Consider the following 15,000-nt stretch of genomic DNA (forward strand, 5'->3'; position numbering starts at 1 on the left):
CAGCAGAATTATGTTTTTTTTTTTTTTACAACTTCAAGGAAACCGTTATGAAATATATATATTCACACACACACACACACACAAAAGAAATGTGAATAACCCTTTTTCTTCTTAGCTATCTATTTGTTCACCATGGAACACACACACAGACATACACAGTCAGAGTGAATAAAAGAACGCCTCCCTCCCCTTTTGGAAACAGCCGAGGGGCGCATGACGTACCAGAAGACGGTGGTGCAGAGCGGCCATGTGCTGAAGCTGATGGGCATCTTCGAAGACCTCAACGCCCGCAGGACCAACAGCACGGGGCGAGGGCGCGATGCCTCCAGCGTCTTCAACTGCGATAAATACGCCCAGTGTCTCAACTATAGGAACGAGGTGGGGGGTTGACGTTATTGGTTGGCTTTCTTTTGAATTTTGATATTATAATATTTGATTTATATTTTTTTTTTTATTATTTTTTTATTTTTTTTTTATTTATTATTATTATTTTTTTTTTTTGGGGGGGGGTGTCGATTCCTTGTGTTTTTTTTATTCTTTAGTTGATTTTTACTTTATCAGGGTTCTATTTTCATTTTTTTCATCCTCGTCGTTTTTTCTTTCGAGTTCCTTTAAGTCAGTCTCTATCTATTATTTATTTTCCTTTCTCTTTTTCATCTCGATTGTTTTGATTCCTTTTTTATTATAATTATTATAATTTTTGCAACCAAACATCCGCTGATTTGGACCCTCGTTGCAGGTGGTGTTCCTGCCGTTCTCGGCGTCGGGTCGTTTCTACACGACGGCGCACAAGTCGAGCAAGAACCCGAACCACGTGTACCTGATGGCGCACATCCTCAAGAACCACAAGCTGCCCCTCACCGTCAGGCTCGTCTGCGGCTACATGCCTCGCGTCCCCTGCAACTTCACCGGTGAGTCGCGCGGGAAGGCGTCTCGCAAACGCACCTGTTTTTGGCTCGGGAACTTTATTAGCATGGGATGTGATGACCTTTTCATCTCCTGTAGAAGTTGTGGAGTCTCAACTATTCCTTCCACATTACTGTAGCGTAGCGCTTCTCTAAACTTTCTAAGATATATTTTATTCTGGAGAGAGGTTATGCTATACAAAAGAACGTGTGAACTTTTGAACTTCCTAAATAGCCATCTAAATGAGAACATTTCCCCCCCAGGCGTGCTGCGTCTAGAGCAGGCGCAGAAGGAGGCGGTGATCCTCGCGTGCACGATGACCGACGAAGCTCAGGCGACCCTGTTCGAGATCGACGTCGCGTCCAACTTCGTCCTGACGCCCGTGAAGGACCCGCTCTTCCCCAAGTCGCCCATCTTCCTCAAGACCGTCTCCTACTGCGACGACGAGGCCGAGCCTTGGAGACGACAGATTAAGGTGGGTGGGAGGACAGGGCGACGTGCCCCTCATCGGTGTCGTTTCGAAAGTGACAGATACTTTGGCTAACGATATGGTGGTTTATTGCCTGTTCGTTACAACAGATTAATAATGCGTTTGAACGTCTTCGTCCGCAGGTGACTCACCATGTGACCGAGAAGAGGTCAAGGTCATTGACCCGATCACTGAGTGACAAATTCGTTGAGCCGATGGCCAGCGTGCGGCCGCTGAGCCTGTCGTTCCTGTCCGTCGACAACGACAAGAAGAAGGGCCGGAGCCGCGACCGGTCGAGGGACAGCCGGCAGAGCGAGCCGTGCCGGGACAAGAGCCGCGACAAGAGCCGAGAGCAGCGGTTCCGTGAGTTCCGCAGCCGCGAGAAGAGCGTCGAAAAGACAAAGTTCAAGTACCACGACTACAGCAACAGCTTCAGCGGCTTCCCGATCGCCGAGCACAGCCTCGAGGCCAAGAAGAAGAGCTCGGACCACCGCAAGATCTCCAAGCAGAACACGTACGTCCTGCAGAACGGGCGCGGCGGCTCCAAGCACCCCGAGCGGCGGGCGGAGAGCGACCTCGGTGGCTACAAGAGCAACAGCATCAACAACAGCCTCAACAGCAACCGTTCGGTGGAGAACCTGGAGTACTCGCGAGTGGCCGACGACATCAGCCCGATTCCCGAGACGGAGGAGGACGTCTCTGAGAGCCACTACGCCGAGATCTGCGACTACGGCCGGAGGAGCCGGAGGCAGCCCTCTTCCAGAGGCCATCCTCCGCTCAGCCTCCCCAACCTGAGCTTCACCCTCGAGGAGGAGAACCACGTCCCGTGCGACACTTCGGGGAGGGTCAGCGCGACGTTCAGCGACAGGGAGTCGAGGAGCAGGAAGTTCTCGAGCGCGAGCGGCGACTACAAGGAGAACATCCCGCCGAGCGAGAGCGGCGTCTCCACCATCCACGTCAGCGCCGCCGACAGCGTCCACGGCGACGAGACCAACTCGACCAAGGGCGGCCGCGACATGATCGAGAAGGACAAGGCCAACGAAGTGTACATAATACGCGTCGTTGTGAAGGACCAGGAGGACGACAAGCTCTCCACCATCACCAGGAACAGCACCGGAGGATACTACATGAAACTCAAGGGCTTCGAAGTCCCGCAGGAGGAGATCGGCAAGACAGTCCTCGGGGACGAATTGAACGGATACGACTCCATGTGCTAGAGGACTCCCTGTGCTTCAGCCCACTCCCTGTGCTCCAGCTGACTCCCTGTGTTGAGACGACTCCCTGTGCTCAAGTCGACGACGAGGATGTTCTTGAACGCCTCTTAGTGAGTGAAGTGCGCCCTTTGGAAACTGACGATTAATTGGTGTTATCATCATCAAGATCTTTTGATTCGTGGCGTTTTATCTCCGCAGACTTAGTCACGGTCAAATTGATCTCGGCTAAATGAGTTTAAAAAATCCGTCCTACATTACTGTGGCTCAGTTTCGCACATATGAACTGGCATGCGTGTATTTGTGTACATAATTATCCTTGGCATGTAAGCAATACTTTCCGTTCCTGAAAAGCGGAACACGTCTATACATTTACCCGCCCTTCAATAAAGTGTTTCCTGTCGTGTGGTGCGGTCTAGGCGTTCTAGATTGCACACACTCGTGGCTGTGACGAACAAGGGTGACTCCGGGAAAGGCTGACTCTTCAGTGACACCAAACCCTGCTCTTGAACCTTCTACTGGAAGTTTTATGTTACGAGCTTTATTACGATTGATTCTGAAACGTTCAAGTGTTTTAAACGTGTGTGTGTGTGTGTGTGTGTGTGTGTGTGTGTGTGTGTGTGTGTGTGTGTGTGTGTGTGTGTGTGTGTGTGTGTGTGTGTGTGTGTGTGTGTAAAAAGAGTATGGATTTAAGAAAATATTGCAGTATTCTACAATCTGAGGAAACTCGGGACAAAGAGCGAAAATATATAATCCTCTTTTCCTTGCATTGTAATCCTACGCTACTGATGTACAGTGGAAAAACAAAACAAACATTTTCCTCCTCAAAAGACATACAGCAAACACGAAGACCAATACCTCCTGTGATGAAATCTTGAGTAAGAGACGTGATGCGTAAGAAATAGGTGATGATTCTTACATCCTTTTATGAGTGGAAGACCGACGTTTGAAAAAATGTGTTATCTGCGGAAAGGCAGTGAGAAATCCTAAATTCCTTCTGAGGAAAGAGTATGTTTGAGATACTGCTTCTTCTATGCTGAGTAATCTGTACATTTTGTGTTCGAGTCGTTGGTCGAGGCAAAAGTGAGATAGTGAGACGGTATTTTATGTCGACGGAAGTGGAAGTGCAGTGCATTTGAGTCTGCTTCCTTGCACTCAGTGACATTTAGTGCACACTGTAAATGCACAAGAAAAAATAATAAATTTCCTGAAAAGAAATCGAGTGAACAATTTACCCGTATAATCCAATGACCCATAAAGCTTAGACCCTAAAAACAAGAAAATGAAAATAGAAAAGAATACTAAAAGAAGAATGACAAGAATAGATTTAACGCGAGGAAGAAAAGAAGAAAACAGAAAGAGAAAAGCAAAAAGCAATGTGTTACCATCCCGGCCCGAATCACTCTAGTCAGATCGCCGACAATGACCCCGCCATCTCTCGCCCACTGACACTCGCCGCAGACGCGTGCTGAACACCACAGACATGTCTTGCTGCTCCTGGGTACATCATCGACAAAAACTTGTCTCGAGTTCGGACAATTAGATGGGAAATTATCATTCCAAAGCAGCCTATCAGCGTCGAGAGGCGAGTGTGCACAGCCAATCAGCGCTCGGGGTTGTGATTTTCTCGCGGCCAATCTAAATGCAGCTTGGTGTTCGGGCAATCACACACTGTTTATGATTTTCTGTCATTATCGCCGCGATATATGTAATTTGTTCAGACTATTCTCCGGTATGTGTAATCTTGTGATACCTGGTTGGAGCTAAAAAGGCCTTTGCATTTTTTTCTCTTATAGTGAATCTCCAAAAACGAAAACACTTATTCTCCCCAAAACGTATGAGAAGATGAACCTTTTTTCCTTACATATTTTTATACAGATACTTGTATTATATATATATTTTTTCCACCCGACACAACCTGTTTAGGGAATTCACATTACTTCCCCAGCCATTGCACTGCACAATCACACCAGCCACTATAAGTTCTAACAATCAGTCTTCTCATGCATTAAAAAGGCAGTAAATAGATTAGGTAATTGAAGACCGTGTTCTGTTGCATCCGGTGAGAGATGGTGAATGTTATATATCATGCATGATTGTTGCATCGATTAGAATCAGAGGAAGGTGAAAAAGTGGTCTTAGCGGAATGTTGGAAAGGTCAGGAGCGAGGTCAAGCTTGCACACCAGGAAACATCGCTGTAAATGAATTCTTGTGTAAATGTCCATGTATTCCATCCTTTATATTTTGATGGCTTATTGTCATGTTTTATATTGTCAGATATTTCCTACTGTATTCACATATGACAAAATAAAATATGTATTTCAACTTATAAAATGTATTTTCTTGTAATTCGTTAACCCCACGTAAGGAAAAAAAGCTAGGAAGACCAAAGAAAAACTGATGTTCTTAAAGAATATTTAATTTACACACTGATACGGATTAATTTTACAATAATGTTTATGACCAAATCTTTGAAAAATAACACTGGGCTCTAAACCTTTTTTTTTAAATCTCATTTGAACTTAAAAGTGTCTTCTAGAATAACTTTCCATTCAAGGGGTGTGGCTTTATCAACGACCTATATTTGTAGTAAAAAATATGCGTATATTGCTGTACACAACTCGAGTCATACAGTATGTAACAGTCTTTATGTATATAAAAGTACACAAAATACATGTTCTTCATACATATGAGTAATACTGTACAAACACATATCAATCAGTTATACTGTCCAAGAATTATACTTTTGAACATCAAATACAAGCTGTATAACAGCGTCGTGTTATGAAAGAACATTGGACGTCCACCACATCATTCAAACACATGCGAGACAAAGAATAACGTCTAATACGCCAGTAAGCCAATATGACCACTGGCAAGAAATCATCAGTCAGATGGCATTCACAAAAAAAAAAAATAATTTCCATGTATCACTCACTATACGACGCCCACAATGCATACTGGTTGCAATATCAATCTAACAGTCAGAGCAGCTTATGCAAAATACTGCAGGTTGTTTGATTTTAGAATACACCAAACTAGGGACGTTTCGAATACGGGTTCTATTACTTGTAATATTAAATAATATTAAAAAGCTAAAAATTCTAAAGGTGACTTTAACTCGGTAATCATGGAAAAGGTGACAAGTTCTGCTTTATTTTTCAACACTGATTCAGTTTACGAAAATTATATTTTTCGAGAAAATTTTAGCCAAAACGAAAATAATACCAGTGACTAGACGAATTTCGTAATCATACATGAATTTCAAAATGTTTTAAGAAAAAATCTATGGAAAAGGGAGGAAAATTACTAACAGTATCAATTCGATTTTCAGCCACACTTCACACACACTGCACACAATTCTTTGATGTCTTGATGCTTATTTAGAAATACAGTAATACTTTCAACTGTTGTACCAAACGACAACGACCCCTCTGGCGGTCGTGAGATATTCGACGGCCACAGGTTCATCTGTCCTTCAAATCGGAATTAGACTTAGTGTTGTGAGCACCATGCGAGAACTTGTATATTTCCCTCGAAAAGTTCCACACCAGTAGGGAATCGCACACTTTGTTTTATCCACCATTATCACATTTCTTCCCTTAATTGCACATTCATTTTCAGTTACCCATGACAATGAAAAATCAGAAAGCTAGTAAGGTGAAATGGTCACCAACTGTTCAACTCCCTTAATTGTTCTCTAATTTCTGATTCGCCCATTGTTCAGTTACGTCTCTGAAATAGTTTTTTTTCAGTCACATTCTGGATCCGAATTCCTGCCTGACTCACCGAATTCATGTTTCATGCTTTCAAATAGAATTTCATAAAGCCAGTCTGTTGTCCCTGGCGCCAGCATCAATGGCTTCATCAATGACGATTAGCAAAGCGAGTCGCAAGCTTTGCTGGTATCCGGTGAGAATCCTTGGTCGAGCTCGTCCCTCGGCACCTCAAAGCCCGGGATCTTGACGTAGTATCCTCCAATATCCTTTTTGAGAAGGGTGAAGCTCAGGCTGTTCTCTCCGTCGTGCCCCGTCGTCCTGCGAGTCCCATTCTCTTTGTCGGCGGACCGTTGGCGTCCCGGCCGCTCGTTCTTCAGCGGGGACTTTCTGCTGAGGATGTGCTCGCAGATCTCGGTGTAGTGCGCCTCCTCGTCCTCCTCCTCCTCCTCGTGCACGGGGCTGATGTCGTCCGCGACCCTCGAGTAGTCCAGGTTCTCGATAGATCGGTTGAGTCTCCGGACGGCGTCTGCCTCCTGCTTCTTCTGCTGCGTCCGCGGGCTGCGTCCGTTCTGGAAGATGTACGTGTTCTGTTTGGAGAGCTTCCTCTGGTCCTGGCCCTTGCAGTTGATCTTGCTGGGGCTGTGGTCGAGCAGCTTCTCCTTACTGCGGCTCCTGAGGATGTTGTCGCGGCTCTTGTCGCGCGTCCTCTCGCCGGTCCGGACGGCCAGGCGGTCCCGCGACTTCTCTCGGCCGCGGTTCTTCCGCTTCTCGACGTCGGCCAGGAAGGCGAAGCCGGCGGGGCGCGGTTGCTGCTCGACGAATTTGTCGCTCAACGACCGACTCAGGGACCGCGACCTCTTCTCAGTCACGTGATGTGTGACCTGATGGGAACAAAGAACTGTAGTTATAGCATGGCATGTAAAGAGAGTTGACAATAATTTTATTTTTGAAAGCAGTAATAGTAATTGTTAACTTCATTCAAATCATTCCCAATATTCGAAATCACTTCAACATTGTACACGATTACATAAAGCAGAATAGCACTCGACCTTAATATCTCAAAACCAAATGTTATAAAAGAAATAAACCTCATGCAACACCAGACCTTGATCTGCCGCCTCCAAGGCTCAGCCTCGTCCTCACAGTAGGAGACGGTCTTGAGGAAGATGGGCGACTTGGGGAAGAGCGGGTCCTTCACGGGCGTCAGGACGAAGTTGGACGCGACGTCGATCTCGAACAGGGTCGCCCGAGCCTCGTTGGTCATCGTGCACGCGAGGATCACCGCCTCCTTCTCGGCCTCCTCCAGTCGCAGCACCCCTGAGGAAGAGCACGACACTTAGCACAAAGGGCTTCTTTCACAAGCGTCAATCCTATCAGAGCTTGGCAACGCAAAACAGAAAAGCATACGTAATTATTGCTCAATTACTGGAGCCAGTGTTAAGTTACACGAGATAATCTATTATCTGCTAGATGTCATCAAGAGACAAATTACATGTCCTCTACTTACCAGGAAAGCTTTAGCTGAAAGATACTTATTACTTTTAGGGAAGAATCATCCCATTATTGCATGCTAATAAAACGATAGAAACAAATAAATATGCAAGAGATTCTTCCATCGTCTGCCTGGGAAATTAAAGACGCAATTCCAATAATCTCTACGGGAGAAAAAACCCTACCTTCACCCCATACCAGTCAGACAACAGCGATGAATACAAGAAACACGCAAGAAGTCGTGCAAGACTCACCGGTGAAGTTGCAGGGGACGCGAGGCATATAGCCGCAGACGAGCCTGACGGTGAGGGGCAGCTTGTGGTTCTTGAGGATGTGCGCCATCAGGTACACGTGGTTCGGGTTCTTGCTCGACTTGTGCGCCGTCGTGTAGAAACGACCCGACGCCGAGAACGGCAGGAACACCACCTGCAAGGGGGTCCAAATCAGCGGTCGTTTGGTTGCAAAAGAAGGACAAAAAGCACACATATAAAATGTAAAGAAACTATACTATATACAGGAAATAGAGAGAAATGGGTAAAAAAAAGTAATACATAAAGATTAAATGCATGGGAGTAAACTCATCAGCAAGGCAGACAAACTGACCAGAAAGCTAAGTCGCATAGAACCGAAACTAAGAGCAGACATCCCAAAGGGAAATCAAAACAAGGAGCTAAACCCACCTCATTTCTATAATTGAGACACTGTGCATATTTATCACACACATAGACCGGACCGGCATCGCGTCCTCGACCTGAGCTGTTGGTTCTTCGGGCATTGAGGTCTTCGAAGATGCCCAAGAGCTTGAGCACGTGGCCGCTTTGGACCATCGTCTTCTGGTACGTCATGCGCCCATTTTCTGTGGTTAAGGGGGAGACTTGTTAAAATGATAGGTCTGGGCGGGCGCGTTGGTAAACAAATCTGGGGAACCTTGATCAAACTGATGTCCGATGGTCGACTGATTGGGCAAGTTATGATCAATGGAAAGAAAAAAGGAAGACTGAATGTTTGAATAAATAATTGTGAATGAAAATAATGATTCTTGAAGATTTGGTAATAATAAAAATTAAGAATGAAGTTACCAAGAACGTAAGATATCTTATAAAGAACTTTCAAGATATAAAAATTCCACGGCAAAGAGTCTCACCATCCTTGAGGTTGGTGTAGGCGGGCACGTCGTATCTGGTGAGGAAGAAGGACACCTTGCTGGTGGCGACCTGCTCGACCGACGAGAAGAAGGGCGCCGTGTGGCCCTCGCCCTTCACGATGGAGAACCAGCCTGGGGGCACGAGGACCGGGTGAGGGGTCGCATCTCTCTCTCTCTCTCTCTCTCTCTCTCTCTCTCTCTCTCTCTCTCTCTCTCTCTCTCTCTCTCTCTCTCTCTCTCTCTCTCTCTCTCTCTCTCGCTCTCTCTCTCTCTCCTCCTCTCTCTCTCTCTCTCTCTCTCTCTCTCTCTCTCTCTCTCTCTCTCTCTCTCTCTCTCTCTCTCTCTGAAGGGCGCCGTGTGGCCCTCGCCCTTCACGATGGAGAACCAGCCTGGGGGCACGAGGACCGGGTGAGGGGTCGCATCTCTCTCTCTCTCTCTCTCTCTCTCTCTCTCTCTCTCTCTCTCTCTCTCTCTCTCTCTCTCTCTCTCTCTCTCTCTCTCTCTCTCTCTCTCTCTCTCTCTCTCTCTCTCTCTCTCTCTCTCTGAAAGGCGCCGTGTGGCCCTCGCCCTTCACGATGGAGAACCAGCCTGGGGGCACGAGGACCGGGTGAGGGGTCGCATCTCTCTCTCTCTCTCTCTCTCTATCTCTCTCTCTCGCTCTCTCTCTCTCTCTCTCTCTCTCTCTCTCTCTCTCTCTCTCCTTTCTCTCTCTCTCTCTCTCTCTCTCTCTCTCTCTCCTCTCTCTCTCTCTCTCTCTCTCTCTCTCTCTCTCTCTCTCTCTCTCTCTCTCTCTCTCTCTCTCTCTCTCTCTCTCTCTCTCTCTCTCTCTCTCTCTCTCTCTCTCTCGACCAACATTCAAACATTTAGGCAAATCTAAAGTTAGGTCTAATCTTTCAAAGCCGACCTGCAGACTCGAACTCGATCTGCTCATCACGACCACAATAAAACTCAGCAGAACTCCGCGGCAGAACTGCTTCAGATGCATATCTTAATCCGCCACATGCAATTAGACCGTTAACTGAAGGGGTCCAGAACGGCAACTGTGGGTGGAGGTGGGAGGGTGGAAGGGGTGGTGGGGGAGGGAGGGCGGAGATGAGGAAGGGAGGAATGTGGGAGATAGTGGAGAGGTAAGAGGGGGAAAAGAAGGGGATGAGGAGGGAGGGCGAGTGAGAGGGGCGGAAGAAGAAGAAGGAGAGGGAGTCGGTAAGGGATTGAGAGTGAAGGGAGAGGGAGAAGGAAAGGGATAGAGAGATAGGGAGAGGGAAAGGGGGCGTATAAAAGGAGAAGGAGATGAGGGGAAAAGGGCTGGTTGGAGAGAAGAGCAGAAAAGGCAGCCAAAGGGAGGAGTGAAGGGCGGCCAAGGAAAGAGGGAGAGGGGAAAGAAACGAATTTAGGAGAATATGACAACAGAATAAGAGGAAACGAAAAAAGAATTACAAATAAATAAGCGAGATGAGAAACAGAAAGGAATAGGGGTGAATACCATGGAGGAAAAATAAGCGCAAAGGAGTTGCATGACGGAGTCAGGAGTTCTACCAACCTGTGTAGGAGTCGGGGATGACGATGGCCGGGCCGATGGGCGTGAGGGCGCCGTCTCGACCGGGACGCAGGGACACGCCGCGAACCTGGAGGGAAGTGATGGTGAGGCGATCAGAATGAAAGGAGGATGGTGATTGGTTGATAATTTAATAACAATGATGGTGAGGATGATAATGCTGATTATATTGTCGAGAATGATGATAGCACTAATAAGCTTCGATAAGTTAACTGATGGTCATGTCTAAGTTGATGATGATCAAGTAAATCATAACCTAAGCATCGAGGACAAACAAAAAGGAAAAGAGTAGGGTAGGGTAGGGGGGGGGGCACAGAAGAAATGACCTACCTCAAGTCCTCTCTAGTCATCTTGCATTTGTGTCATGTTTGACAATTGCCTGGAATGGTCCCCTGACCATGATTGCTCTTGTTTTGTCTGTCATTCTCTCTCTCTCTCTCTCTCTATTTCCCTTTCTCCCTCCCTCAATCATTTTCATTCTCTCTCATTGTACGTATATTTCAACCACTGTCTGAGTATCTGGCTGTCTATCCATCTATCTATCTCTCCTACTAACCAGCGCATACTCTATAAAATCCCAAAGCATGACACTCACTCGCCGCAACCGGGCAGCGAATCCCTTTCATAACCAGAATCAGCAGTCATATGGGGACACCTAAAAATAGAACCAATGTCCTTGGAGCAGAACTGACCTATCTCAAGATCTCGTATTTCTTTTCGTTTCGTCGCGATGACATGTCGCCAAAATGAACTCATGTATAGTTCGCTTCTCGTCCCGCTTCATAATAAAGTCCTTTGGCTGTGTCTGATATCCATTCGCGTTCTGTCCAATTGGCATTTTGTTTGCGACTGCTAATACGAAAGCTTTAAAGCGTCAGAGGTCCTGATGATGAGATGAAGGTGATGGTAATGACATCGATACAGCGAAAAGCAATTTGAGACAACAGCTGGAGGCCACGAAGCGACGCTGACAGCTGCCGTCCTTACCTTGGTTGACGTGTAGTTCTGGTAGAGCAGCAGTGGGCGTGAAAGGTCCAGGCCCGTGGGCGCGGCGGGCGTGTGGAGGTGCGCCGCGGTGGGCAGCTTGTACCTCCTGAGTAGGTTTTTGGGTGTAAGGGAGGCGCCGAGCATGGGGGGCGGGTGAGACGTCGAGAGCCGCCCACTGGACGACCCAGACGAGTGCGAGCTGGACATGTTGCTACGGCTGCACTAGACGCGGGCGTGGGCGGCGGTGGCTCTGTCCGGTCGCACCATCCTCCCCCGCGGGCGGTCGCACCCGGGCGCACCCTCAGCCTCACGTCCTCCTGTCAGCTATCGGTGTCACTCCGCCTTCCGTTTAAGGGCGGCCTCCTCGTGAGGTCGCACGACCTCCTTCTCCAGACGCTCTCTGCCGAACTCGCGTGTTACTCGTGCAGACGCAAAGCTCCCTTGCCTTCGTCGCGGGCGCTGGGCGTCTCACTCGCAGGAGTGTGACAGGCGCTGGCCACGGGTCCTCTCCGATCACGCCGCCAGGATCACCGGCGCTCCGTCCGCGTCGGCCGCCGCTCCTCTGCCGTGTTAGCGTCGCCGCGCATTCCTCGTGACTGTCCTCTGTCCCTTCGAGGGCGCGCCCGCGCGTGCGCACGCGGATGTACGAACGAGATGCAATTTGACCTTGCCGAGGCTCGCCGTCACCTGAGCGTCACCGTCGGGCAATCGCCGTGAAGAGGCCGCGTCTCGATCAGCGTTTCTACCTACGAGACGACCAGCCTCGACGTCCACGAGTCGATCCTCCTTTACTCCTATTTGCTCTTGGACGTCGGCGCCTTACGAATTCCTTCGCGGCGCCTCGGCTCGGAAGCAGCGACGCTCGCAGACGCCGCCAAAAGGAGACACTGGAGGTAATCCTTGTTGGGTATCCTTGGCGTCCGCCGTCTCTGCTTCGCCGGTGACTCACGCGGAGACTCGCAGAGACAGACACCTGCACAACAACAAGAAAGGTTTGGTTAGTTGTTGAGAATACATTGTCTTCAGGTTTTATTTATCTATTTATTTTATCCTCCGCCTTTTTCTTAACACAGATTTAGATTTAGATAAAGGCTGACTCTGAGAATGTCGTTTCGTATATTTTATTTGATTTTACTCTTTGTTATAAACGACTTGATGTGAGGGAAGAAATCTAGGAATAAATGTTCTATAATGGAGGTTGTTTATCATGGCCTCTAATCGCGAAAAAATATACATACACATGACAAAATGCAAAGTGAAATGTAAAATACACAAAGATAGCTTGTGCAAATAAATCTTGTATTGTCAATGAATAAATAATTCAGCCTTACATTCTTTATTATATAGGCATTAACCTATATCTAGGAGGACACGTGGACACACACACATACAATCACACATACAAACACACACACACACACATACACACACACAGACACACGCAGAAAGAGATTGAGAGAGAGAGAGAGAGAGAGAGAGAGAGAGAGAGAGAGAGAGAGAGAGAGAGAGAGAGAGAGAGAGAGAGAGAGAGAGAGAGAGAGAGAGAGAGAGAGAGAGAGAGAGAGGGGCAGAGAGAGAGAGAGAGAGAGAGGGACAGAGAGAGAGAATGACAGACAAATCAAGAACAATCACGGCCTAAGAAGAATCATTCTGAGCAACTGACTTAAATTACAAAATTACGCGATGACTGGAGAGGACATGAGCTAGGTCATTCCCTCTGCTTGTCCCCTTCATACCACCTTCTCCCCCTCCCAGATAGACAGAAGAACAGAAGAACAGAACTGGCAGATTAAACAAAACAGATAGATGCCCTAACATAAACTCTCAAGCAAAGTTTTCCCACAATATTGGTGGTAAACGGCGCCCTGAATGGGAGCGAATGGCCGAAAAATGAGAGTCCTTCCTCGACGTTCCTTGTTTTGACTGACGATCAAACTTACTAAAAAATATTCAAACGTATAATAAAACAACATTCATTCCTAACTAAATAACTTCTGGTTTGACTGAAGACCCAACTGATTTCAAAATAACAAGCATAATGCAATCAGATATATACAAGCATGCAATAGTTTTTATTCATGATTCAAGATTCGAGTTACTCCAGGAATTGGCAAAACAAATATTTCATTCAATATCTAGATGTAGATAAATAGATAAATCAGCATTCGTTAGTAACTCGTCATTCTCTGTTTATCTCCGTTATTCAAATTATTACATAAAAAAAGTTAAATTAAAGGGAATTACAAACCAGCAAGAACTTTTTCCTATAAACAATATAATTCTGGAGCTGTATTAGTATTTTCTTATCCTAGTATCTTCTTATCATATTATCTTGCATTTTTGCCATATCTGTTTTTATTATCTTATAAAAGTTTATCTATTATCTCAGTTAAGAATCTTAAATTCTCAGCAGATGAACAAAAGGACATCCCCTTTCCCTTTCCCCTCATCCTTCCTCCTCTCTCCTCTTCTCCCTCCTGCCCCTCATTCCTTCTACCTCTCCTTCACTCCCCACTTCTCCTCTTCTCTTCCTAATCCCAGTTCCTCCTTCCCTCTCTTCCCACCCACCTCCCTTCTCTTCGGCGTTATACCCAATCAACCGACCCGCCAACCCCGACGTCCTCCTCTCGGCCTCAGCATCTTGTTTAGTCGAAATCCTTCGAGATCCTACGAAGATTGGCCGCTGAACACGAGTTTACAGTCGTTTCCCCAGTCATAACCTGTCACGTAAAACCAGGAGTGCAAAGGGGTCGTTCAGGAGGGGCTTTTGGTTCATTAAGTCGACAATAGTTTCTGAGAGCTCTTTTGGTTCGTTATGTTCGAAGACACCGAGACGAAGAGCTTGTTAATTACGTCTAAATGAGTTAGTAAAAACTTTCAATTAGATCGTTCTGTCCAAAGGGGTCGGCCAAATGGGGTGTTAGGATCTATAAATCTAAGGTGTCCATCCAAGAGGAGTCTCTATGTTCATCGGGTCTAATGGGATTGTCCTAGATGGGTAAATAAATAAAGGCATTAGGGATTCAAATGAGTCGTTAAAAGATTTTTTTTTGGATCGACAAGTTGAAGGAAGTCATCCGTTATTCTTTTTTTTTCACAATATGGAAAGGAGTCGTTCTATAGAGTTATGGTTCGTTATAAAGATCATTTATATTTCAAAGGAACCACTCATTCGTTCCTTAAGTATAAAGACGTCTTACAAAAAGAATTCTCGGTTCATTAAATCGAGATGGATCATCCAGTGCCTCGTCTTGGCTCATAGAGGTAGTCCAAGTCGTCCGTTGGTTCATTATTTCGAAACAGATCATCCTAAATATTCCCATTGGTTCGTTACGTGCACAGGCATTCTCTAAAGGAGCTTTTATTTCATTAAGTCGTTCTAAAAGGGTTGCTAGTTCGTTACGTCCGAAGGTGTTGTGCCAAAGTTTGTTCTGTGTTTATTCGTTATATCCAAGGGAGTCTTTTGCATCGGTACATCCAGAGAAGTAGTTCAAAAGATATATGTTGGTTCATTAAA

The 15,000-nt window shown here is 46.5% G+C and overlaps 2 protein-coding genes across 5 annotated transcripts in view; one reads left to right on the forward strand and one right to left on the reverse strand.

Annotated features, from left to right (window-relative positions):
* The window catches only part of LOC122257674 (uncharacterized), a 139,679-nt gene extending 135,723 nt beyond the window's left edge, over nucleotides 1–3,956 (forward strand). For all 4 annotated transcript variants that reach the window (XM_086539487.1, XM_086539489.1, XM_086539486.1 and 1 more), the window contains 4 exons: nucleotides 203–378; nucleotides 740–911; nucleotides 1,170–1,381; nucleotides 1,519–3,956. In XM_086539487.1, coding sequence (XP_086395613.1) covers nucleotides 203–378; nucleotides 740–911; nucleotides 1,170–1,381; nucleotides 1,519–2,592 — 1,634 coding nt within the window. In that variant the 3' untranslated portion in view covers nucleotides 2,593–3,956. The remainder of the gene's footprint in view (nucleotides 1–202; nucleotides 379–739; nucleotides 912–1,169; nucleotides 1,382–1,518) is intronic.
* LOC122257675 (uncharacterized) overlaps nucleotides 3,186–15,000 on the reverse strand; it is a 118,036-nt gene continuing 106,221 nt past the window's right edge. Inside the window, exons 3-9 of the mRNA XM_086539490.1 lie at nucleotides 11,484–12,456; nucleotides 10,482–10,566; nucleotides 8,942–9,073; nucleotides 8,478–8,653; nucleotides 8,052–8,223; nucleotides 7,412–7,623; nucleotides 3,186–7,187 (exon numbers count right to left, since the gene is read on the reverse strand). Coding sequence (XP_086395616.1) covers nucleotides 6,465–7,187; nucleotides 7,412–7,623; nucleotides 8,052–8,223; nucleotides 8,478–8,653; nucleotides 8,942–9,073; nucleotides 10,482–10,566; nucleotides 11,484–11,690 — 1,707 coding nt within the window. The 5' untranslated portion in view covers nucleotides 11,691–12,456 and the 3' untranslated portion in view covers nucleotides 3,186–6,464. The remainder of the gene's footprint in view (nucleotides 7,188–7,411; nucleotides 7,624–8,051; nucleotides 8,224–8,477; nucleotides 8,654–8,941; nucleotides 9,074–10,481; nucleotides 10,567–11,483; nucleotides 12,457–15,000) is intronic.

Source organism: Penaeus japonicus, unplaced genomic scaffold (genome assembly GCF_977035675.1).
Source record: "Penaeus japonicus unplaced genomic scaffold, GWHDUDI00000001_assembly GWHDUDI00000009, whole genome shotgun sequence".
Lineage (NCBI taxonomy): Eukaryota > Metazoa > Arthropoda > Malacostraca > Decapoda > Penaeidae > Penaeus > Penaeus japonicus.